At 31.1% G+C, this 24,501-nt stretch overlaps 1 protein-coding gene across 2 annotated transcripts; it reads right to left on the bottom strand.

Annotated features, from left to right (window-relative positions):
• LOC109604615 (jmjC domain-containing histone demethylation protein 1) lies at positions 1-24,188 on the bottom strand. 2 transcript variants are annotated; one of them, XM_049968908.1, is made up of 9 exons: positions 24,027-24,188; positions 10,927-11,103; positions 3,554-4,005; positions 3,305-3,492; positions 2,968-3,245; positions 2,740-2,910; positions 2,395-2,690; positions 2,093-2,342; positions 1-2,036 (listed from the first exon to the last, which is right to left on the bottom strand). In XM_049968908.1, the coding sequence occupies exons 1-9, from the start codon at positions 24,072-24,074 to the stop codon at positions 729-731; spliced, it is 3,168 nt and encodes a 1,055-aa protein (XP_049824865.1). In that variant the 5' UTR covers positions 24,075-24,188; the 3' UTR covers positions 1-728. The 2 variants fall into 2 exon arrangements, with proteins under 2 accessions (XP_049824865.1, XP_019876695.2); XM_020021136.2 differs by lacking the exon at positions 10,927-11,103 and having other exon boundaries at positions 24,027-24,186.
• Positions 24,189-24,501: the final 313 nt, after the last annotated feature.

Here is a 24,501-nt window from a genome sequence, read left to right as displayed (position 1 = left end):
TTTAGTAGAAAAAATGTATTTCGCTATAAATCTTATAAAGTAACCAAAAAATATGTTTCTTACAGATATAAGTAATACTTTATAGAAAAGTGTGCACTTCTTAATTGCACAAGACTGTCAGCCACAACTTGTATACATTTAAAAAAAATAATGAATTGATGAAATACAACTAATGTGACATAATTAAATATACACAGTCGTAGCCGAACGAAGTTTCCATTAAAGAATCAATTTCAATGAAAGACTTAAAACATAAGTAAAAAATCAAGCAAATATATCTAAATAAATTAAAATCTATATATGTACATAATCTTTTTTTACGTATGTACGCATCACAATATATAAGATAATTAAACTTTGGTACTGAAAATTGTTTTTTTTTTGTTTTGCTGTGTTTCCTGGTACATCGCGTCTGTCTGATGAAATGGCAATTTCACGTAAGAGACGTCACAAAAAACAAACTAAATCCATAAACGTCCAGTGGTGAAAACGCAGTGCAAGAACCGTAGTAGTCCTTCACACCTCACATAATAACATTCGACAGGTGAAACGTTGCAGCGGCCTTAAGTAATCAGTCAAAACGGGGGTTAAAATATAAAAAAAAACACGACACCTAACAAAAATAATCTAAGAACGAACTAAAACCAAAAAGAGAATTTTCAAGGGGCCCCTGGCACCACGCGAAGCATCTGATATGCGGCGTCCTCCGACAGACTCGATCACAGTGTTCATTGCACTCGCCGCCTGTCGACCAGTTTCACGTCCCTGACCTGCAGATTCCTCTCGCTCTTGGCCGCGAACTTGATCAACGCCTGAGTGGAAATCTGCATGTTGTGCCTGCAGTCCAGCCTGATCAGGCTCTCGCACTTCGAGAGGTGGTCGAGGCTGCTCTCGGTCACCAGTTTCGAGTGGCTCAAATCGAGAGAGATCAGATTGGTGACCGTGTTGGCCGGCTTGGTGGACAGTTGGGCTATGCCCGCGTCCGAGATGCGGGGACAGTGCGAGAGGCTCAGGTGCTCCAGACTGGGCAGGTACTGGGTAACGTACCGCAGGGCTATGTCGGTTATGTCGGTGCCGGCTATGTTGAACGTCTTTACCCTGCGGAAGCGGACGCGGTCGTCGGGGCCGCGTCTCGAGTCGTTGTTGGGGCCCAGGATGTCCCGCAGGGCCGCGTCGTTGAAGTCCGATATGAAGCTGAGGTCCAGGGTCTCCAGCACCGGGCAGTAGTTGGACTTCAGCGATATGGCGGACTTGACGTTCACGCCAATGAGCACCAGCTCCTTGAGGTGGTTCAGACGTTGTATCAGCCAGGGTAGCTGGAACTTGTTGATGTGGCACCAGTCCAGACGCAGCACTTCAGGCTGACGCTTCACCACGCCCTTCAGAATGTCGGAGGATATGTGCTTCCTGTTGAACTCGATGGTCTTCCACAGGCTCGGGTCGATGGAGTAGGTGGCCCACGTTTTGCACACCAACGCACAGTTCGTTAGGTCCTTCACCGACAGATACTTGAAGACGCTGAGCACGCAACGCTTGTCCATGGTCAAGTTGTTGACCGACATCGGGTTCATCATCAGCGGCGCAGGCCTCACCACCATCATGGGCTTCTTCAGTTGTTTGGTTGAGTTGCTGGCAATCTGCTGGGCCAGCTGCATCCGGAACAACGTCTTCCTGGATGGGTCCGGAACGGGCTGCGACTTCGTTTCCACCTCGTTGCTTTCGCTGGACCGCCGCTTCTTGATCGGCAACAGTTCTTTGTGGTCTTTATTGTCGTTTTCGCTGCCCGAGTCGGACAAGTTGTCCTCTTTCACTTTGGTGGTGTCGAAGGCGCTGGAGGCGTCTGAGCTGATGGACACCCTACGCATGTCCGAGGATTTCTGGCGGGCCCGGAAGTGACGTGGCCTGTAATCCGTGTTTTTGCCCAACTTGCAACATATCGGACACTCCCAGGAATTGGGCATGTCCTCGTTAATATAGCCTGGACTGTCCGGATACAAACGTTGCACGCAAATTGGATGCGTGATCTCGTAGCACACCTATTAAATACAAATAATAATAATATCTTTGGAAGTAAGATCCATCAAACACATACCGAACACTCCATCAAACTGCTGGCGCTCTCACACCTCTGTGGTCCCTTCTGCAGCGGCGCCACCGGCGTCTGCATCCACCCGTCCAGTCCGCAATTGGAACAGGCGGCCGTCACCGGCAACATCGGCTGCAAGCACTGACGCATCACGCACGTCTGCTTCGCCCTTCCCGGCCCGCCAAACTTCACCATGTCCAGACAGAAGCTGCACTCGCTGCAGTCGCTCCTGATGCAGGCCTCGCACTTCTTACACCTGAAACTCCGGATATTAAATGGGGAATTACTTTTTTTAACGGGTGACTGACCTTGTACGTCGTCGCCTCGGGCCTCCCTTATCCACCGGGCCCAACTTCCCCGACTTCATCATTTTGGGTGGCCTATTGATGTTGTTCCGGTTGACGAGTGGAGGCTTGATTTTCCTCTTGTCCAGGTCGTCGAAGGCCACCAGTACTGGACGTCCGGTGATGGCCAGTTCACGGTTGTCCAGCCGGTGCAGCCCTATTAACGTCCTTACGTCCTGGATAAGGGAAATCGGGTCTTTGATCAGTTCTGGTAGGTTCTTCTTGTTAGGAGGCAGCATGTGTAAGTACATCACTATTTCCTGCAATTAAAACTGTTAGTAAAACGTTTGAGTAAGTACCGGAGAGTACCTTTAAACCGTGTAGCTCGGCTTGCGTTAAGTGCACGTGAGGTTTGTCGTCGGGAAGCGGATTGTGCTGACCGGTGGTCAGGTGGGAGTTGCCCAGCAGGCAGTACACGTACCTCTCCAGCACGTACCACAGCATCTCGGTGAAGAAGGGGTAGCGGAACTTCTGCGGCACCTGAAACCACGCATATTTACGACAAGAACTACAAAAAATTAGGCACGAATGATTTACTTTGGTGTTGTCCTCCACCTGGGCCACCTTCAGTTGCTTGTCGATGCCGTAGGAGTGCAGGAAGTTGCCCCCGAATATTAGGGAGTCGACTGGCGTGTAGACGGCATGTATCCAGCCGGTGGGGATGAAGAACGTGTTGCCCTCCCGCAATTCGATGCGCACGCACTTCTCCACCGTGTCGCCGAAGAATATGTCGGACTGTTTGCCGCTGAGCACCCAACGTTCGTACAGGTCCAGGTTGTGTTCTGTTGGCGGGATCAGCCAAAACACTTTGCCACCTACATCCATAAATATAGTGTGACATACTTGTTCTCATTTAGTTACCATTGATTTTTACCTTTTATAATGTGGTACCAAACGGACGTTCCGCCAAAATCAATGTGGAAATCTGTGTAGCACCCCTTTACGGACATAAGGCAATATTTTTGAACTTTTGGATATTTCATGTCTTCTAACAAATTGGTGGCTTCCGTCTGGCTGTCCTTGAGGTGTCTGGGCCAGACACAATCCACCCAGTCTACTTGTCTGCAAACCAATCAACAAACCAATCAAATTGCTGGTTTTAAACAAATAGTGTTCGACGTACCGTACTACAGTTGGGCTCTGGACGTAGTTCTCCAGCTTGGTGTGCGAGAACTCCAGCGAGATGACGTTGAGCAGCTTGTCCTTGTTCGGGTCCTCGTAGTACCGCTGCCAGTCCTTCATCGTCATCTCGCTGTTCTTCTGCGTGTTCACGTCCATCACGTCGAGGACGCGCCGCGAGCCGACGCACATGCGGACGTCGTCGACGGTGAAGTTCGACGTCGGCACCCGCAGACCCAGGCCGGCCTTCTCCCTGAACAGCAGCGGCGTGTTGAAGCCGTGCCGCTGGAAGTAGGCGACCGTCAGCTCGGAGCCGTGCATCTCCCGGACGACGCCGCTGGCCGCGAACGCCGGGTCGTCCAGCTTCTCCTGCAGGTTGAACGTGCGCCGGCCCTCGATGTCCTCATCGCCCAGCGCCCAGTCCTCGGAGTAGAGCTTCTTCTGTTTGCGCTCCCTCTGGAATAATCCAGGTGAAAGTAGGATTAGTTTACATTTAAATGAGTGCTCTTAATTTATTACGAACGTTGTTTACAGATAAAACATAATTATTTAATTATAACTGACGCCTTAATATAATTAATTAATTAATTAATTATAATTAAAGTTAATTAATAATATTCTTGATATTTTTAATATTTTATAAACTAATTTGATTGTAATTAAGCAATATCGTTTTGACTTTTACATGCCAAAAAATATTATATTATTAATGAAATTCTTAATTTCTTTGACCTTTTTAGCAATTACCTGATTATACAAAAAAATAATAATTTATCTGAACACAGCATTTTCTAATTAACCCAACTCCGCAACAATCCGAGATAAATTGAGTAATTAATCGACGTTCGAATCGAACAATTAAATAATCTGAAAGAACTGAAATGGTAAAATTAATGGACGTTTAAATGTGGAGAACGTTAAATTTGTAGTTTCGAGTGGCGAGTTAATTAAAGCGACAAATTTCCCGTACAGAATCGGAGCAACAAACACGACAAACAGCGGTGTGTAATTAGTTTGTTGTGTTATGTTTAAACGAAAGGGCTGTAATAAAATATAAATTTGTTGTCGATGCTTGTTAACAAACTGCATTGTTATTTATACGTACGGATTTTGTTAATTTGTGGGAATTTTCGAATAAATGTCGGTCAGGTTTTTGTTATTAGATTTCAAAATGGTTTTATTATATGTATTTTAATTTTCATTTTTAGTAGTTGTAAAATTGTTAGTTAAATGACAATATTTTATTAAAATGTTAAAAATTAATATATTATGTATAATATATAAATTTTTGGATATCTTATTTGATTTCTACAGACAAAATTAATGAAAACGTATAATTTTTTGGACCTTTACTAATTTAGATAATTGTTATACAGGCTACAACGAATAAATAATGACAAAATTTTATTAAAATGTTAAAATTTAAGGAATATTATAAATTTTTAAGTATCCTATTTGATTTTTACAAACAAAAAAATTAATTATTTGATCATAATTAAAGTAAATTAATGAAATTGTATAAATTTTTAGATTTTTATTAACTTAGTTTATTATTAAACATGCTACAACAAATAAAAAATGACAAGATTTTATTAAAATTTTAAAAATTTAGGAATATACATATAAAAAATTGATTATTCAATTATAATTAAGATCAATTAATGAAATTGTATAATTTCTTAGAATCAATTGATTATTTAATATAAAAATATTTAAAAATTGACATATTCTTTGTTGTATATTTTTAAAAATTTGATTTGCTGGTAATAAAATATAAAGAGAGGAATAAATAATCTGTAGATAAAGTAGTAATGTTTAATTTCCTGTAACAATTTACAGAAAATAAAATAAGAGTCTTCGAAAATATCTAGGACAATAAAAATCGCAATAAAAAGTAAATTTTATCACGTTTATTGTGTTAAACACAATAAATATTCAACTTTATCTCGCCTTTCTGGCACATCATGAAATTAAATTTATGACCGGTGCACTGTAAATGGGTTACAAAGTAATTTTATAAAGGAGCACAGAATTTGTAAAATGAAGGTATACCAATAATCGTTCATTTTATTCAATAATCATTTAAATGGGTGAATATTCAAATATTTATTTAAGTGAATGAATATTTAATAACTAAATATTCATTTAAATGATTGAATATTAAAATATTCACTTAATTTTAATTAAATGCATATTGTAAATAAAATGTTGACTATCAATATTTAAATATTCGAATCGACGAATAAATCCCTTTAATAAAACAGGAATTATTCGAAGTAGAATAAATCAAATTTTATTTACACATCAAACACAAACACAACGCGACGCACGTTACCGGGATATAAAAAGCAACATGAATAAAAAATCGTAATAATACGTTTTTCGAAAACAGAATTTTATTCGGCCGGTGGGAAATCATTATTAGTTTTATTGTCCGGCTTTCCGTCATCCGGCAATTCAGCTGGCGAATGTGTAGCTACGATGAATTTTTAAAGCGGCTTAGAATTGACTTTTTAACGGCACGGGAATTAAATTGTGGCCGGTATGAAAACGTGGAAACCATTCGGAACTCCTGTTTATTCATTCAAAGGACGTGTGAATTATTCAGGATGAATTATTACGAGTGGATTATGCGGTGGTTAACTGAATAATCTTTTGGTAGAACTATTGGAATTAATATTAATATTAATTTTAATGGTTTTGTGGGACAATAGAGGCTTTTAATTACAATTTATTAACGAGGTAACTGATTGGGAATTGTCGATATTATTTAAAATTGTCATTCATGCTTTAAAAAATGGTGAATGCTTCTCACCCCTGAAGAGTTATAGTCAAAAAATGCTAAATTTTCATTTTATAATTGTTGTCCAAACAAAAATTAAACTCTAAAATGTTGAAAAACCTTAAAAATAGAAAAATAAATTCACATAATCTTAATTTAAATGAGCTTTATAATTATGAAAATAAAGTATTGAAAGTTTCACTTGTTTAACTTCAAAAGAAGAATTGTTAAATGAATTATTGAGATTTTCACTTATCTTTTCTAATTAAAAAAAAATAATTCTGTTAATATTAAAATAATTATGTTATTTTAATTTAAATGATTTTTCCTTATTTGGTTTTTGAATATGAATTTTTAAATTTAACATTTCAAATTAACACAATCCAGTTAATGTCAAAATAATTATGAAAATAGTGTATATTGAAATTTTCATTTAGCTTTTTCAATTAATATATTTTAATTAATATTCAAATAATTCTTCCAATATGTATAGTTTAATTTCATTAATTTGAAATATTTATATTAAATGCACACAATCACATTTTAAATATATATTACAATAAAAACTTTATGAAATTGTAAATATGTAATATTATGTTCAATAATCTCTTTCAATTTAAAATTATTAATATTAAACGTTATGAATATAATATGATACATAAAATAGAGTGAGGCAATTAAATTTAAAATATTCAAAGCTTATACAAATTTATATACTGAAATATTTATAATAAAGAGTGAAATCGAATGAAATCGTTCGCCAAACTGAATAGGAAAGCTTATTTTTATCAAATAAACTAATTCCGGACGATTAAACACACAAAAACAACGAAAAAACTTAATCGATATTATTTAAAATTGTAAGTACTGAAAATTGGTGGAGATTCATACTTTAAAAAATGGTGAATGCTTCTCACCCCTGAGGAGTTATAGTCAAAAAATGCTGAAAACTTTATGGTGTAAAAAATGATGAATAATGTCTGTAGGGACAAAAAACAGTGTGAAATAAAAATTAATTACTCACGTTAGTTAATATCAAACATGGAATGTGCGGAGACTGAGGTCAATTCGAAATCGTGTCGAAGTTCAATTAAATTTACATTCGCAAACTGGACAGTTAATGTGATTACATGATTTTATCACTTATGAACCAATTTTGCTCCAAGTTTACACAGATTAACAGAAACCGTTACGAAAACTCCACTTCCATTTTCGTGTTACCCTAATTTAAAGCAACTTTAACTAACTCCTCGTTGTGCCACACAGTTTTCAGTCGCTAATTGCGTTTTAAAATATTGAAGTTGAGAATTGTGCATAAAATGTAATTAAATTTCCAACAAATAATATAATAAAGCATCGAATTTTGATCGAATAATAAGAAGACGAATCCCAATTATGTGCTCGAGCCGAACAATTTTATAATTACGTCAGGAATTCCCTGCAACCCAAACCGCTCCATCAAAACTATTACTGCAACGATTTAACTTAAGATTAATTTAATTAAAGGCACAAGTGTTAGTTTATGTTGGCGTCGACAGCTTCGATTATCCATTATTCAAGTTTGGGACACTTTCAGTAAAAAGAATTCTTGTACATCGAACAATAATTGAACCTTTTCTGTTAGTTTTGTTGGATGTAGCAGTATATCGAAACAAAAGGTTACATTTATTGTTCGTTGTCGTTGACCATTGTTGAATTAACAATTTAACGTTAGTAATTTATTAAAACGTGAACGTAATTTAGTTGCAATTTAATCTACAATCAATACGAACAATAATTACACGTTAGTGGTTAGAATTGATGTTAATTGTTTTGTATTATTAATCGAAGTAGATGTTAAATTTTGATGAATGGAACAACGTAGAGAATATAAAATTAAGCACAAATTAAATGAGAAACTGAATAAGTTTATGAATTATCAAGAATCACAGTTGAAATGTAAATGTGTTAATGTAGATTTAAATGTCTCAACGCCTTTATTAAACTTAAATTAAAATCTATTAAAGAAACATCCTCAAATACATTAATTTACGTTCCCTCACAAAGTTTCTTACAATAACTGAAACATTTAGTTTTACAGCGGCAATAAAACCACTCGGAATTAGTTTTAATATGATTATATTCCATAAATTAGTACGCTCAAATGGATAATTTTGTGAATTTAATTCAACTAAAACAGAAACGTAGAAAACACACGTTTTAGCTACGGAGAAAACTTATCTGAACTAACATTGCAGGAATGTTTCGACTGTTTCGCCGTTCTTTGCTTAATAAAATTAAAATTTATGATGCCGGAATGTTTCGCAGTCTGTGCACCACTTATTGCATATTTTGAGGTCGGGTTTACGATTACGGCCATATTTTCTAATTTAATTAAAAGTGTTTCTATGTTTGTTTATTTTTTGTACGTTTGGTTTATACTTTACGTATTAAAGAATGTATACAAGGTAAATAAGACGACTAATTAATTAAATAATGAATTTTAGTAATTATATTTTAGTTAATTTTCGTACGTTGCGCATCCACCATTTTTACATCGCATTCGCCATATTTTAAAAACTTCTTTTACGTCATATTTTATTTATTTGAGGATGTTTGTTTCCTTTGCTGTTTAGTTTATACTGTACATATTAAAAAGTATGTACAAATTAAATAAGAAAGTTATTAAATAATGAATTTTAGCAATTATTTTTTAGTTTATGTTTCTATGTAGCGCATCCACCATTTTTACAACGCATTCGCCATATTTTGAAAACTTCTTTGACGTCCAATTTTATTTATTGGAGGATTTGATTATCATTATTATAATCCACAATTTTTTGTCAACCTTCTGGAAGTAATTTTGAAAGCTTGAAACTAAAGAAAAACTCATTTAAAATCATGTAAATATGAGATATTAAATTAAATATTGAAATTTTCAATTGTAAAGCATTTTATAACTGTTGTACAAACAAAAATTAAACTCTAACATGTTGAAAAACCTTAAAAATAGAAAAATAATTCACATAATCTTAATTTAAATGAGTTTTATAATTATGAAAATAAAGTATTGAATGTTTCATTTGTTTAAATTTAAGATAAATATTGTTAAATGAACTATTAAGATTTTCACTTATCCTTTCTAATTAACACAATTTAATTCTATTGATATTAAAATAGTTATGTTAAAGCATTTTATCACTGTTGTACAAATGAAAATTAAACTCTAAAATGTTGGAAAACCTTAAAAATAGAAAAATAAATTCACATAATCTTAATTTAAATGAGCTTTTTAATTATGAAAATAAAGTATTGAAAGTTTCAGTTGTTTAACTTTAAGATAAGAATTGTTAAATGAACTATTGAGATTGTCACTTATCCTTTCTAATTAACACAATTTAATTCTATTGACATTAAAATAATTATGTTAAAGCATTTAATCACTGTTGTACAAATGAAATTTAATCTCTAAAATGTTAAAAAACCTTAAAAATAGAAAAATAAATTCACATAATCTTAATTTAAATGAGCTTTACAATTATGAAAATAAAGTATTGAAAGTTTCACTTGTTTAACTTCAAAAGAAGAATTGTTAAATGAATTATTGAGATTTTCACTTATCTTTTCTAATTAAAATAATTTAATTCTGTTAATATTAAAATAATTATGTTAAAGCATTTTATCACTGTTGTACAAATGATAATTAATCTCTAAAATGTTGGAAAACCTTAAAAATAGAAAAATAAATTCACATAATCTTAATTTAAATGATTTTTCTTTGTTTGGTTTTTGAATATGAATTTTTAAATTTAACATTTCAAATTAACACAATCCAGTTAATGTTAAAATAATTATGAAAATAGAGTATATTGAAATTTTCATTTAGCTTTTTCAATTAACATATTATAACTTTAATATTCAAATAATTCTTCCAATATGTATAGTTTAATTTCATTAATTTAAAATATTTATATTAAATCCACACAATCACATTTTAAATATATATTACAATAAAAACTTTATGAAACTGTAAATATGTAATATTATGTTCAATAATCTCTTTCAATTTAAAATTATTAATATTAAAAGTTATGAATATAATATGATACATAAAATAGAGTGAGGCAATTAAATTTAAAATATTCAAAGGTCATACAAATTTATATACTGAAATATTTATAATAAAGAGTGAAATCGAATGAAATCGTTCGCCAAACTGAATAGGAAAGCTTATTTTGATAAAACAAACCAATTCCGGACGATTAAACACACAAAAACAACGAAAAAACTTAATAAAAAAAAAACCGTCGGAGTTTTTCGGGCTTGGATCCGGGACGCGGCGTCTTCCAAGTACCGCCGTCGCACTCACACCTCCCCCAAAATACCGTGCACGGACCCCGACACTCTGTTGCACAACCCCCAAAGAAAAATACCGAAATCAAACGACAAAAACACAAATTACGCACAAACACGGATCGATATATAAACCACATCAAAGGACGTGCGAATCGATTCGACGGATTCGTCGTCCCGACGCCCCCGCACCGTCGTGACACAGGGATGGGGAGGAATTATTTTTATTTTTGTTACAACGTAGCTGGATTTTTCGGACGTACCATGCGAGATATGTAGTTCGTGGCGTCCGGTGCACAGGCGAGCTTTTTACCCCTATGCGCCATTTTGGGAGACTGAGCCAGCGGAGCGGAGCCTCGCTGGACGGGGACGGGCCCGCTAGGACGGGCGACAGGCCCGACCGACTTTAGGGCCGTCGGTTCCGGATTCGCGTCGGGTTTCTGTTGAGTTTACAAATTTTACATACATGTGATTTGGGTACGATGAAATGGGTTTTTTTATATTATATATTTTTTAATTATATTAATTTCTTGTAATTAAATTAATTGATTTAAATACTTTAATTTTAATTATTGGTTTTTATTCATGTTAGTTTAAAGAAATTAAAATATTTTTAAAATAATATATAAAATAAGTTGAATAAAATAAATTTGAATTAAATTCTTAAATAAACAATATAATTTATGTATAAAACGTTAGGAAATTAATTGAAAATATGATTATTATATTTTATTTATTGAAAAATGTTTTAAAATGATTAAACAACAATCTATTTCCTACCACATCAAAACATGTATCCATAACATTAAATAACAATTTTTTATCAGTTATTTAAAGAATTCAAACAAAAGCAATATTAGACAAACAAACATTTATTTTTGTTAATTATACAGGGTACACCAAAAGCAACAAATAATAAATTTTGTTAATTTTTTTTGACAAAAGTAATAAAAGAATTTCCTATTTTAATAAATTAGCACCCTGTATAAAAAACGTGTTTTCAGAACAACATTTACAAACATAAATAAGCATAAACAAGAATTTAACGACAAATATCACTTAAAACAAGTTCGACAATATTAGTTTTATTACAAATATCAAAAAAAATTGGGCGCCAATTGGTTTGATTATTTCTGTTTCTTCTCATTATTTAAAAATTTAATATAATCTTAATAAAATCGTTTATTTCTATTAATAATTTAATCAATTTTTCTATTTCATATTTGATAAGAAAGAGCTAAATTATAATTAATATTCAAAAGTTGGGCGCCAATGGTAATTAATAATTTTAGTTTCTTCACAATATGTTTCAAATTTAATACAATTTTATTAAAATAGTTGATTTCATTAATACATAGGTTAATTTTCGAATTAGACCTAATAATTTTTTATATATTTAACTATTTTATATAGTGCTTTATTATAAATATCAAAAAAGTTGGGCGCCAATTGGTTTGATTATTTCTGTTTCTTCTTAATTTGTTTCAAATTTAATACAATTTTAATAAAATCGTTTATTTCTATTAATAATTTAGTTAATTTTTCTATTATATATTTGATAAGAAAGGGCTAAATTATAATTAATATTCAAAAATTGGGCGCCAATGGTAATTAATAATTTTAGTTTCTTCACAATATGTTTTAAAATTTAATACAATTTTATTAAAATGGTTGATTTCATTAAAAAGTTTGGTCAAGTTTCGAATTAATTTTAATAATTTTTTATATATACTATATATTTAATTATTTTATATACTGCTTCATAATAAATATCAAAAAAGTTGGGCGCCAATTGGTTTTATTATTTCTGTTTCTTCTCAATTTTCTTCAAATTTAATGCAATTTTAATAAAATCGTTTTTTTCTATTAATAATTTAGTCAATTTTTCTATTACATATTTGATAACAAAGAGCTAAATTATAATTAATATTCAAAAGTTGGGCGCCAATGGTAATTAATAATTTTAGTTTCTTCACAATGTTTCAAATTTAAAACAATTTTAAAAAAATAGTTTGTTTCATTAATAATTTATACATATATTATATATTTATTTATTTTATATACTGCTTAATTATAAATATAAAAAAAGTTGGGCGCCAATTGGTTTGATTATTTCTGTTTGTTCTCAATTTGTTTCAAATTTAATACAATTTTAATAAAATCGTTTATGTTTTCAGAACAACATTTAGAAACATAAAGAAGCATAAACAAGAATTTAACGGCAAATATCACTTAAAACAAGTTCGACAATAATTATTTGAATTTGTAAATAAAAAACATCTGAAAATCCTATATTCAAATTTTGATGCATTTTAAAATAATGATTGTTAAAGTGTGAAAATCAGGAATTTAATATTCAACAGGCGATAAAATCAATGTTATCCACGCTTACGAGCATAAATCGAACTTAACAGATATTGGATTGGCAAAATGTAATTGGATTTCTGCAATACGTAAGTAATAACCAATCCAATCGATATGGTTGATAATCAAAAACAGATAACTAAACGACCTGATAATTTTTAAAGCCTCATTAATTTAAAATTCTCATTAATAGCTGAAAGTAATTTAACTGTGGCATGAAAATTTTCGTTTGTAAGTTAGTTTATTTTATGGGTATTTTATTGGAGTTTCAGAAATAAATGAAATCGAATTTATGGTTGAATATTGAGATTTTAAACTGGATATTTAAAATATTTTAAAAGCATGGAAGATAAAGAAATTTATTTGAGTTTTTATGTTCAATTTTATAGTTTTTATATAATGGTTTATTTTTATTCAAGATTATTTTACAGGCATTGGAGATTATGAACTTTATTTAAATATTTCCTCATTAATTTTAAGGTTTTTTAAAATATTTTAGAGACGTGGAGGTTTAGGAACTTTATTCAGAGATTTCCTGTTGAATTTCACGGATTTTCTCCCACAAAATGTGTTTCAAAATGTCAGAATTAACTACTCAATTAAAGTATTTTAGAGACATGGAAGTTTACGAACTTTATGCAGAGATTTCCTGTTGAATTTCATGGATTTTCTCCCACAAAATGTGTTTCAAAATGTCTGAATTAACTACTCAATTAAAGTATTTTAGAGATATGGAAGTTTACGAACTTTATTCAGTGATTTCCTGTTGAATTTCACGGATTTTCTCCCACAAAATGTGTTTCAAAATGCCTGAATTAACTACTAAATTAAAGTATTTCGGAGACATGGAAGTTTACGAACTTTATTCAGAGATTTCCTGTTGAATTTCATGGATTTTCTCCCACAGAATGTGTTTCAAAGTGTCTAAATTAACTACTCAATTAAAGTATTTTAGAGACATGGAAGTTTACGAACTTTATGCAGAGATTTCCTGTTGAATTTCATGGATTTTCTCCCACAAAATGTGTTTCAAAATGTCCGAATTAACTACTCATTTTAAATATTAAATTCCTAGATAAAACCTGAGGGGTTGCTTGTCCACGTAGGCCCCGGCAAAACGCCCCCAAGGCGCAGGCCCGAAACTTTTCAGCCGGCCGAAAATCCGATCGCCCCACGCAGAACGCCGCGAACGTTCCGGACGTCGCGACGTGCCGCGTCCCGACGTCCGCGTATCGAATCCTGCGTCGCACACGTCCCACGCATCGGACCGCGGCAGGTTAATTCGCCGCCCCGTGAACTTTACGCGGCGGAAGCAACAGGCTGGAACGCAATTAACATTTTTTTTCTTCCACGTTTTGCGATGCGTGCCGGGGTAGGGGTTGCGTGTTCGGGAGGGCGGCGAGGATTGGAAATTGCAACGGAGGAATTTTCTTTGTCGCTTTGACACTTTGATATGGTTTTTTGTTGTGATGTAAAAGCGGAGGCGGAATTTATTGGTTGCGTCGTTTGTTGCATTGTTCGAAGCTGTTGCGGAACGATTGAAACGGAACAAAATAATCCCCGGGTTGTTTGGTGTAATCGGCGGATCGGGAAATTGGTTTAACTGTAATAAAACAATATGCCTGAATCGATGGTTTTAGTTTAATACACTTTCACGTATTGTGGAAGCATATTTATTTGATTAATAAATTAATTAAATTATTATTTCTTGTGTTTATTATTGATTAACTTACTTAATATATTTTTATAACAAAATTTGTATTTGTAACATAAAAATTAATAATTTACTCAACGTCTTTTGAATTTATTTGGGAAATCCCCGACATAGTTTTGATATTATTTCTAATTTATTTATAATCAAACCCCAAAAATGTTCTTCACGACCATATTTAAAAGTTTTTTATTTAGTTCCAATAATTTTTAATTGTACTTTTAGTCCAATATGATGAATTGTTTCTAATTAAACTGTACACATTTTATTATTTAACTTACTTAATAAATTTTTATAACAAATTTTATATTTGAAACAAATAATAAAACTAGTTATTGATATTTTCTGTTGAAATTTAAATATTTGTATTATAAAAATCAATATTTTACTCTTCTTCGGTCTTCAGAATTTATTTGAGGAATCACCGACATAGTTTTGGTATTATTTCTAATTTATTTATAATCAAACCCCAAAAATGTTCTTCACGACCATATTTAAAAGTTTTTTATTTAGTTCCAATAATTTTTAATTGTACTTTTAGTCCAATATGATGAATTGTTTCTAATTAAACTGTATACATTTTATTATTTAACTTACTTAATATATTTTTATAACAAATTTTATATTTGAAACAAAAAATAAAACTAGTTATTGATATTTTCTGTTGAAATTTAAATATTTGTATCATAAAATTCAATAATTTACTCAAAGTCTTCTGAATTTATTTGAGAAATCACCGACATAGTTTTGATATTATTTCTAATTTATTTATATTCAAACCCCAAAAATGTTCTTCATGACCATATTCAAAAGTTTTTTATTTAGTTACAATAATTTTTAATTGTACTTTTAGTCCAATATGATGAACTGTTTCTAATTAAACTGTACACATTTTATTATTTAGCTTACTTAATATATTTTTATAACAAATTTTATATTTGAAACAAAAAATAAAACTAGTTATTGATATTTTCTGTTGAAATTTAAATATTTGTATTATAAAAATCAATAATTTACTCTTCTTCGGTCTTCAGAATTTATTTGAGGAATCACCGACATAGTTTTGGTATTATTTCTAATTTATTTATAATCAAACCCCAAAAATGTTCTTCACGACCATATTTAAAAGTTTTTTATTTAGTTCCAATAATTTTTAATTGTACTTTTAGTCCAATATGATGAATTGTTTCTAATTAAACTGTTTACATTTTATTATTTAACTTACTTAATATATTTTTATAACAAATTTTATATTTGAAACAAAAAATAAAACTAGTTATTGATATTTTCTGTTGTAATTTAAATATTTGTATCATAAAAATCAATAATTTACTCAAAGTCTTCGGAACTTATTTGAGGAATCACCGACATAGTTTTGATATTATTTCTAATTTATTTATATTCAAACCCCAAAAATGTTCTTCATGACCATATTTAAAAGTTTTTTATTTAGTTACAATAATTTTTCATTGTACTTTTAGTCCAATATGATGAATTGTTTCTAATTAAACTGTTTACATTTTATTATTTAACTTACTTAATATATTTTTATAACAAATTTTATATTTGAAACAATAAATAAAACTAGTTATTGATATTGTCTGTTGAAATTTAAATATTTGTATTATAAAAATCAATATTTTACTCAAAATCTTCGGAATTTATTTGGGGAATCCCCGACATAGTTTTGATATTATTTCTAATTTATTTATAATCAAACACCAAAAATGTTCTTCATGACCATATTTAAAAGTTTTTTATTTAGTTATAATAATTTTTAATTGTACTTTTAGTCCAATATGATGAATTGTTTCTAAATAAACTGTATACATTTTATTATTTAACTTATTTAATACATTTTTATAACAAATTGTGTTTATAATCAAAATTTAAAATTAGTTATTTATATGTTCTATTAAAATAAAAATATTTATAACAAAAAAATCAATAATTTATTTAAGAAATGTAGAATTTCATTGGGGAATCCCCCAACATGTTTCTCCAATATTAAAACTACACATTTTATTTCAAATTAGCTAAAAAAATAAATTAGGGTTGCTTTAAAATTGAATTGAATGCCCATTTTTGCTATTGATTTAACCATTTTACAGGATTTTATACATACAACTCATAAAAGTTGATGTTAATAAAAGGAAATGCACCATTTTCTCCTTTATTTTGAGGGAAACTTTTACACCGAAGGGGAGAAGTAAAACAAATCGATTCCTGTATTCGTTGCCACCTAACTTCCAAACTTCCCAGCTATGTGTCAAAATTGTGCAGGTCAGTTCCAACTAAAGGAACGACACTTATATCAATCACTTCGAAAATTTAAGAACAGTAATTTACCATGTAAGTGCTTTCAAGACATTTAAAGTTGAACAGCAAAATCGATATTACCACTACGAATATGTAAATCGCAGAATCACGGGGTCAAGACGATGATTGTTTCTATTTATAATTTTACTGCTTAAATTTATTAGTTGAAATAAACATAAACGGAGATTTGCCATACACAGTTTCGAATTTATTTACACTATATATTTTAAGTTGAATTAAGTTTACTAGAATTTATAGAATGATAACAATTATTTTAAATTGAAATTTAATATTGTTCACAGTGGAACTATCACATTCCAATTATATTTGAAAGTTTTTTCGTCTTTAAGGAATTTAATGTCTCGAATTTAAAACCGTTACGAGATGATAAAAATCCTTTAAGCATTTACAAAAAATAATCATGAAAAAGTACGAACATAGATGGTATAAAGGAGGAAAGACTCCTACGAGGGAAATTCTCTGTAACCTTGATTTTCTTTTGCGAAATGAAGTTTTAAACAAGCCCGACGAGATTTTAAGCTCGGAAGCTAGCTCAGACCTTTTTCAGTGAACTTTTTCCTGCAAAGGTCAACATAATTATTGTGCTTTAATTTCAAATATACTAACAGGGATTTGTAAATTGGTCATTTCATTCATTTATTAAATATTAATTAATTGAAATAACAGTAAAAACATAAAATAATTAATCTTTAACCTTATAAAAACTGGGTGTGGACATAAATTATAACAAACTGTAAAATATTTCATATTTAAAAGTAATCTGAATATATTAAAAATAATATTTGGAACTAAAAGGACAAACAAGATTATAAACTTACATTAATTCAATTTTCCAATTAGATATAAAGGTTTTCCGACTTCATTCTTGTACTTTAGTAATTTAATCTTCTAAATTTAGAATCGTTATTAAATCTTAAAAATCCTCTTACATAAAATAATCGTGAGCAAGGACACGAACATTTCTGTCATAAAGGAACAAAGACTCCAATATATAAAATTGTGTGAAACCTCCGTTTTCTTTTGTGAGGACGAAAACTCGTCCGGAATCTTTTGAGTGTGCCATTTTCAAACGACAAACTAATTAAAGCAAATTATTATAAAGGAGATTTTATGGGAAATGTTTACCATATTAAAACTGATCGTCAAAGGCGAATTTCCATGTTAAAAATCACTTTTTATATAAAAAACAACTATTAATATTTAATTTAATTATGCTAATACAAGTACAAAATTAACCGAAAATAACGAACGCCCTATATAAAATTTGGAGTTACTAATAATGGTTTCTTATAGGATATCTTTTGGTTAACGTGTATACCAAAAATGAACTTCCATCATCACAATTGATGGCTTTACAGATATATTAGGTCACCAATCTGTCAAAATTTTTGGAAAAAAATTAATAACTCATAAAATATTGGGTTTAGGTATAGGATTTAGTATAACCATTTTATTTACAATTAAATATAGAATTTTGAAATCTAAAAATATACAGGGTGTTTTAATGAAAATAAAGAAGTTACTGATGTTTTAAAATCCATAAAATTAAACGTAAATAACGAACACTCTGTATAAAATTTGTGAGTACTAATAATAACTCCTCATATAAGGGTCCTTGGTTAAAGTGTATGCCAAAAATGAACTTTGCAGCGTCAAAATTGGTGTTTTTACGGACATTTTAGTTAGACCATCAATCTGCCAAACTTTTTGAAAAAAAAATTAATAACTCAAAAACCATTGGGTTTACGTATAGGATATGGTATAGCCATTTTATTTTTAATTGCACGCATAATGTAAAAATCCAAAAATATACAGGGTGTCCCATTGAAGATAACAAAGTTAGTGTCACTTCCGGTGAAACCGGAAATGAAATTTTATTCAAAATAAATCAGGAAAGTAGTCCAAGTCACAATATAATTGCTATAAAAATTCTAAACCAATATCTATGATGAATAAGGTGAATCACCCCATACATGTATATAAATTCTTATGGATTTGAACATTTCCCCAATCCCCAACATCTTGTACGACTTCCATCGGTTGGTTGGAGCAGAAAATCGCAAAACAAACAAGTGCGTGAACGAGAAGCGATGCTCCCTGAACTAAATCTAATTTAATGGAGTTATCATTGTGCCGTTTAACCGATTAGTATATAAAAAAACACATCGACATCGAAAGGAAAGGGAAAGCGAATGTGGGTTAAATTTAAGGGTTGAACGACCAATCGATTTTATCATGTCCAGATTTGTTCGGACTAATTGGAACTTCCGAATTGCCATATTTAAGGGAATAATAAAAACAAAAACCGACGAATAATTGAAGGATTTATTCGTTAATGTTTCTTTGTTTTAGTATTTGTTTGCTGCATATTCAAATCTAAACAATAGATTGTGATGAACAGACGATTATCGGTTTGTTTTCAGTTATTATCGTATCGCATGGCTAAAAGTGTTTAGATTTATTAAAAAGGAAATCAGTCGATAAGCAGGAACATAAAGCAGTATAATAAATAGGTCGTTGCTGTTATCATATTAAATTCCTTCCCATTAAAATATTAATCCCTTTTTAGGTACTGACACATAATAAACTATTAAATTATTTTATAATAATTAATACTGGATTAGTGAATTTTGTGTTGGGGTTGTATTTATAGTTTTCTTTCAGGTTTTTCCAGCGAAGTATAAAATGCTTATTGGAATATGAAAATTCAATTAGTTCCAAAGTTGTAATTAACTGAATTAACCTTCTGGTCACTGGTTAAAATTTAATTTAAATATAATTATAAACTTTCAACTTCATTAAAAGTATTTACCTAGTTTGCCCTCCAGAAATCTTTTACTAATCAAATATTTAAATTAAAACAATTATATTAAAATTAAACTGTATATTTCATTTAAAATTGACTTAATTAAATTTGTAAATTCTCTTAGAAATTATAACAAATTAACCAATTAAATATTTTTAATCCTTAGATTATTAAATTTCAATTTAAAATTGTTGTATTTTCACTGTTCATAATAATTTAAAATAAGACTCAATTATTTTTACACTTCTTTAGTGTAAAATGGCCTGAAAATATTAAACAAACAATATTAAAAAATTTATGTTTTTAGGAAAAAACTCCACTTTAATCGAAAACATTTTCGAATCAGTTGCGTAAATATCTACGTTGACCAATCACAGGTATGAGGTGATCTGTCGCTGGTCTGCGTGACGAATTCAAATTAGTCTGTTATCGATCCGCTTAACGATCGGTCGGTCGGTCCGGTGTGGTGGTGCGTGCTACCACCCACCCCCCAATTAATTCGGTGGTGCGGTTCGGGATAGTGCAGTGACTTTTTTGATTAATTAGTTTCCTACAGGACGGACGGGGTTTAAAGGTAGATTTTTGTAGTTAAAAAGAACTGTTTAAGGACTTTTTTGATTATTTTACTTAAATTGAAAGTCAGTGTTGAAATTTTTTGTTAATTTTTTAGTGTTTGATTACATTTTATTAAACAGTATTTTAGTAAATTTAAGTACTTTAATTAGGTTCTGTTTAACATTTAAATACTATATTAGTAAATTGAATACAACATTTGATGTTTTATTAAACTACTTCCTTAATATCTATATTTAAAATCAGTTAAATTAAAAAAAAAACATGAAACAATTTAAGTTTAAACTAACAATTTGTTTAAAAAACATCATTTTTATGAGTAAAATTGTAAATTTACTTCAATTTAATTAACGATTAATAATAAAATAATTGAATATTGTGTAATCGATACTGAAGGCCGATACATGGAGTGTCACAAAAAGGATTACTTTTTTACAACTGCTAGCAGTAAAAAACTTCACAGTACCGACACAATTCCTTTGTTATTTTATAAAACAGCCTTTACAAAACAACCTTTTTTTAAAAAGTTGAATGTTTTTGTTCAACAATAAAAATACCACATTTAATTATGTGTTCATTAATTAATTCATATTAATAGATAAAGTTACTGTTTAATATTTAAATATTTATATATTATTTAATTTAGGATTTTCCTCAAATTTCAGTTCCTACCATTAGGAAGTTCTTCCTGGATATCTGGTTTGAGAAAAATTTTTATTATTACAATACGTATCAAAATCATTAACTGTTGAAATAACAATTTTTTGCTATTATTGAAAAAGTTTAAATTTCAGAAAGTAACAAATATAAATAAAATCATCCCAATGGATAATATATTTTTGATAACAGTTAATAATCTACTTGGATAAGTAAAATCGTATGAATTTCTTAAAAAGAAAATATAAATAAAACTATCCCAAAGTACATATTTTATAGCAGCTCATAATATACTTGAATGAGTAAATATACGAAATTCTAACAGGGAATAAAATACATAAAAATATCCCAAAGTATATTTTTGATAATAGTTAATAATCCACTTGGATAAGTAAATTTGTAAGAATTTCTTAATGAAAAAATAAGAATAAAACTATCCCAATGTGTATTTTTGATGAACACGAAAATGGTACAAATTTGTGCTATAAAAAGAATAAATAAAACTATCCCAAAGTATACCTTTGATAGCAATTAATACTTTACTTAGGTAAGTCGTATAAAGTTCTCACAAAAACGAACGTAAATAAAACTACCCAAAAGCATAATTTTGATAACAGTTAATACTTTACTTGGATAAGTAATTTCTTATAAGAGGTTATCCCAAAGTATATTTGTGGGCAGCAGTTAATTAATTACTTGGGTAAGTAGTTATACGAATTTCTTACAGGAACAGACGTAAATAAAACTGTATCCCAAAGTATATTTTCCATTTGTAGCATTTTTAATTGAAAGAAAGAATCTTTAGTTACAACATTGAGGAAATATTTCTCTTTATTTATTCATTGATTTAACGAATAGAACAGTTAAGGACAATAGTGGCGAAGTGTGAACTAATTTAGTGACTTTGGTGGACATTTCCTGAAATGTGACGATCCAATCAACCATCGGAGAGACGACAAGGCAACAGGGAAAGGGCATTAAAAGTAATAAATATTAATCTTCTTTACCAACTAAACAATTATATTAATTGAACGTTTTTGAATAATTCCAGGTAGGTCCAGAACGAGACTAGTTAACTGGGCAACTGGCAACGCAAAGTAAGTTTTTGAACAAGACATTTCCGGTTCATTTTACCACGTATCAACATTCGTAGTCCGTCAATCGATTATTTTAGGTATTAAACAAAGTTTGTTTGTTTCAACTCGGTTTATTTTCGGCAGAAATGAATTAAAGTGATCACTTTCCAAAAGGGAAGACATGGGAAGGCTTCCTGCAAATTATTTATAAACATAAACATTTAATTTCTTAATATTTTGAGGAATATTTGATTTTTTTTTTGATAATTTAGACATATATTTTTATTCAGCTTAAATAAATCATTAACATTATTGTTACTTTTACCCATAATTTAGTTTTTACACTTGAATTTTAACTTAATCATCATTTATAACTAGTTTGTACACATTTTTATACATTTATTTTTATTCTAAGATTAGTTTTTACTGAAATTTTACTTAGTTTCAGTGTAACAACTTATTTATATTGAAGAGTATATATTTTGAGTAATGAAAAATTAATTTGTTTATTGCTCAATTATAAATTTATACACCTGATTGGTATTCACATCTGGTTTTCACATTTAAATGTTTATTAATACTACTATTGTTCCTTTAAACTGATTCTTTATGATCAGAAATGTTACCTACAATCTTATTTTGTGTAAATTCAAATTCAAAAATTAATTGAAGTGATCACTTTCCATGAGGGGAGGCTTCCTGCAAATTATTTATGCCTTTGGACGTTGAACTATTCTACAAAGTGTGTTTCCAACAAACATACACATTATATTTCATATTTTCAGGAATATTTGATTATTTTTGATAATTTAGTCACATATTCCTATTCAGCTTAAATAAATCATTAATATTATTGTTATTTTTACCCATAATTTAGTTTTTACACTTGAATTTTAACTTAATCATAATTTATAACTAGTTTTTATACATTTATTTTTACTTTAAGAGTAGTTTTTACTGAAATTTTACTTAGTTTTACTAAGTTTCAGTGTAACAACTTATTTATATTGAAGAATGTATATTTTGTGTAATGAAAAATTAATTTGTTTATTGCTCAATTATAATTTTATACACCTGATGGGTATTCACGTTTGGTTATAACATTTAAATGTTTATTAATACTATTATTGTTCCTTAAAACTTAATCTTTATGGTCAGGAATGTTTCCCACAATCTTATTTAGTGTAAATTCAATAAATCCAGTTGATTTCTAAATGCCTTTTGGTCATTTTATGTCGTGATCAATTCATACATATTTAAACTAAATTAAAAGCAGTTTCAAATGCAAATTTTCTCAGTTAAAACACGTACGAGAGTGTGGTGTTGTAACAGGCCACAAAACGATTGCATTAAACGTTGTAAAACAACAATTAAGTTTTGGTACATTTCGATTAAATCGCACTTCTTTGTGGCATCACTTCCACAATATTACGCAGCGTTAGGCGGACGCAAATTAAGCAGCCAACACAAAAAATAGTAAACGTCAAGCCGTGTCGAATCGATACCGAAACCCACAATCCGATCGTCGATGCCAAAAGGTACCAAAAACTTAACCCCATAAGCCATGCACAAACACCGCACTTAACCTAGCTATCTGCGGTCAACCCCGATCTCAAAACACCGACGCCCCCACCGAGTGGTGGCCCGGCAGGTTAAGACCGAGGTACGCACACACACACACACACGCACGCACGAAAGCGATTGACAAGGACCCATGGCGACCACGGCGTTAACAGTTCGTCCCCAAGACGTTTTCCGTGCATGTATATATGTGTGTGACATTGGCCAGCTGTGCGAGATGGCGGCCAACGCGTGTCGCACACGCACAAGACGTACCAGCTGTCTGGTGCACTGTCGCTTCCTCATCGGCGACGCCTGCGACATTTTGCACTTGATCGCGTGATCGCGGTTTATCGTGTGCCCTGCAAACGACGAACGCCACGACGGAGCACCCGACTACACAACGCACTCACACGTCCACGACGACCGCACGCAAAACCACTACTAACTGTCGGTCGGCCACCTGGCGGCCGAACGGGACGCGACCGCGCCGCGTCCGTCTTTGTCGCGCACACGCTCAGACGAGGACGGCGATATGGGGGGGAGGTCGGTGATCGGTGCCCCAGTGTTGTGTTGTCATAGTGCGCCCGCATCGAAATTGTGTGTGCGAGTGTGTACACTGTACAGTCGAGTTTTGTGACGATGGAACGGGCGTTGTTGAGGTGCGGGGACGGCCGCCGCGACTGTTTTTGCGGCCGTGGAACGAGGCGGGCGGACCGTTTTTCGGGTTTGTTTGTTTGTCGGTCGGTTC

This window comes from Aethina tumida, chromosome 6 (assembly GCF_024364675.1).
Source record: "Aethina tumida isolate Nest 87 chromosome 6, icAetTumi1.1, whole genome shotgun sequence".
In the NCBI taxonomy this organism is placed as follows: domain Eukaryota; kingdom Metazoa; phylum Arthropoda; class Insecta; order Coleoptera; family Nitidulidae; genus Aethina; species Aethina tumida.
Note: the sequence above shows the minus strand (reverse complement) of the source record. Positions and strands in the feature narration are given on the sequence as shown.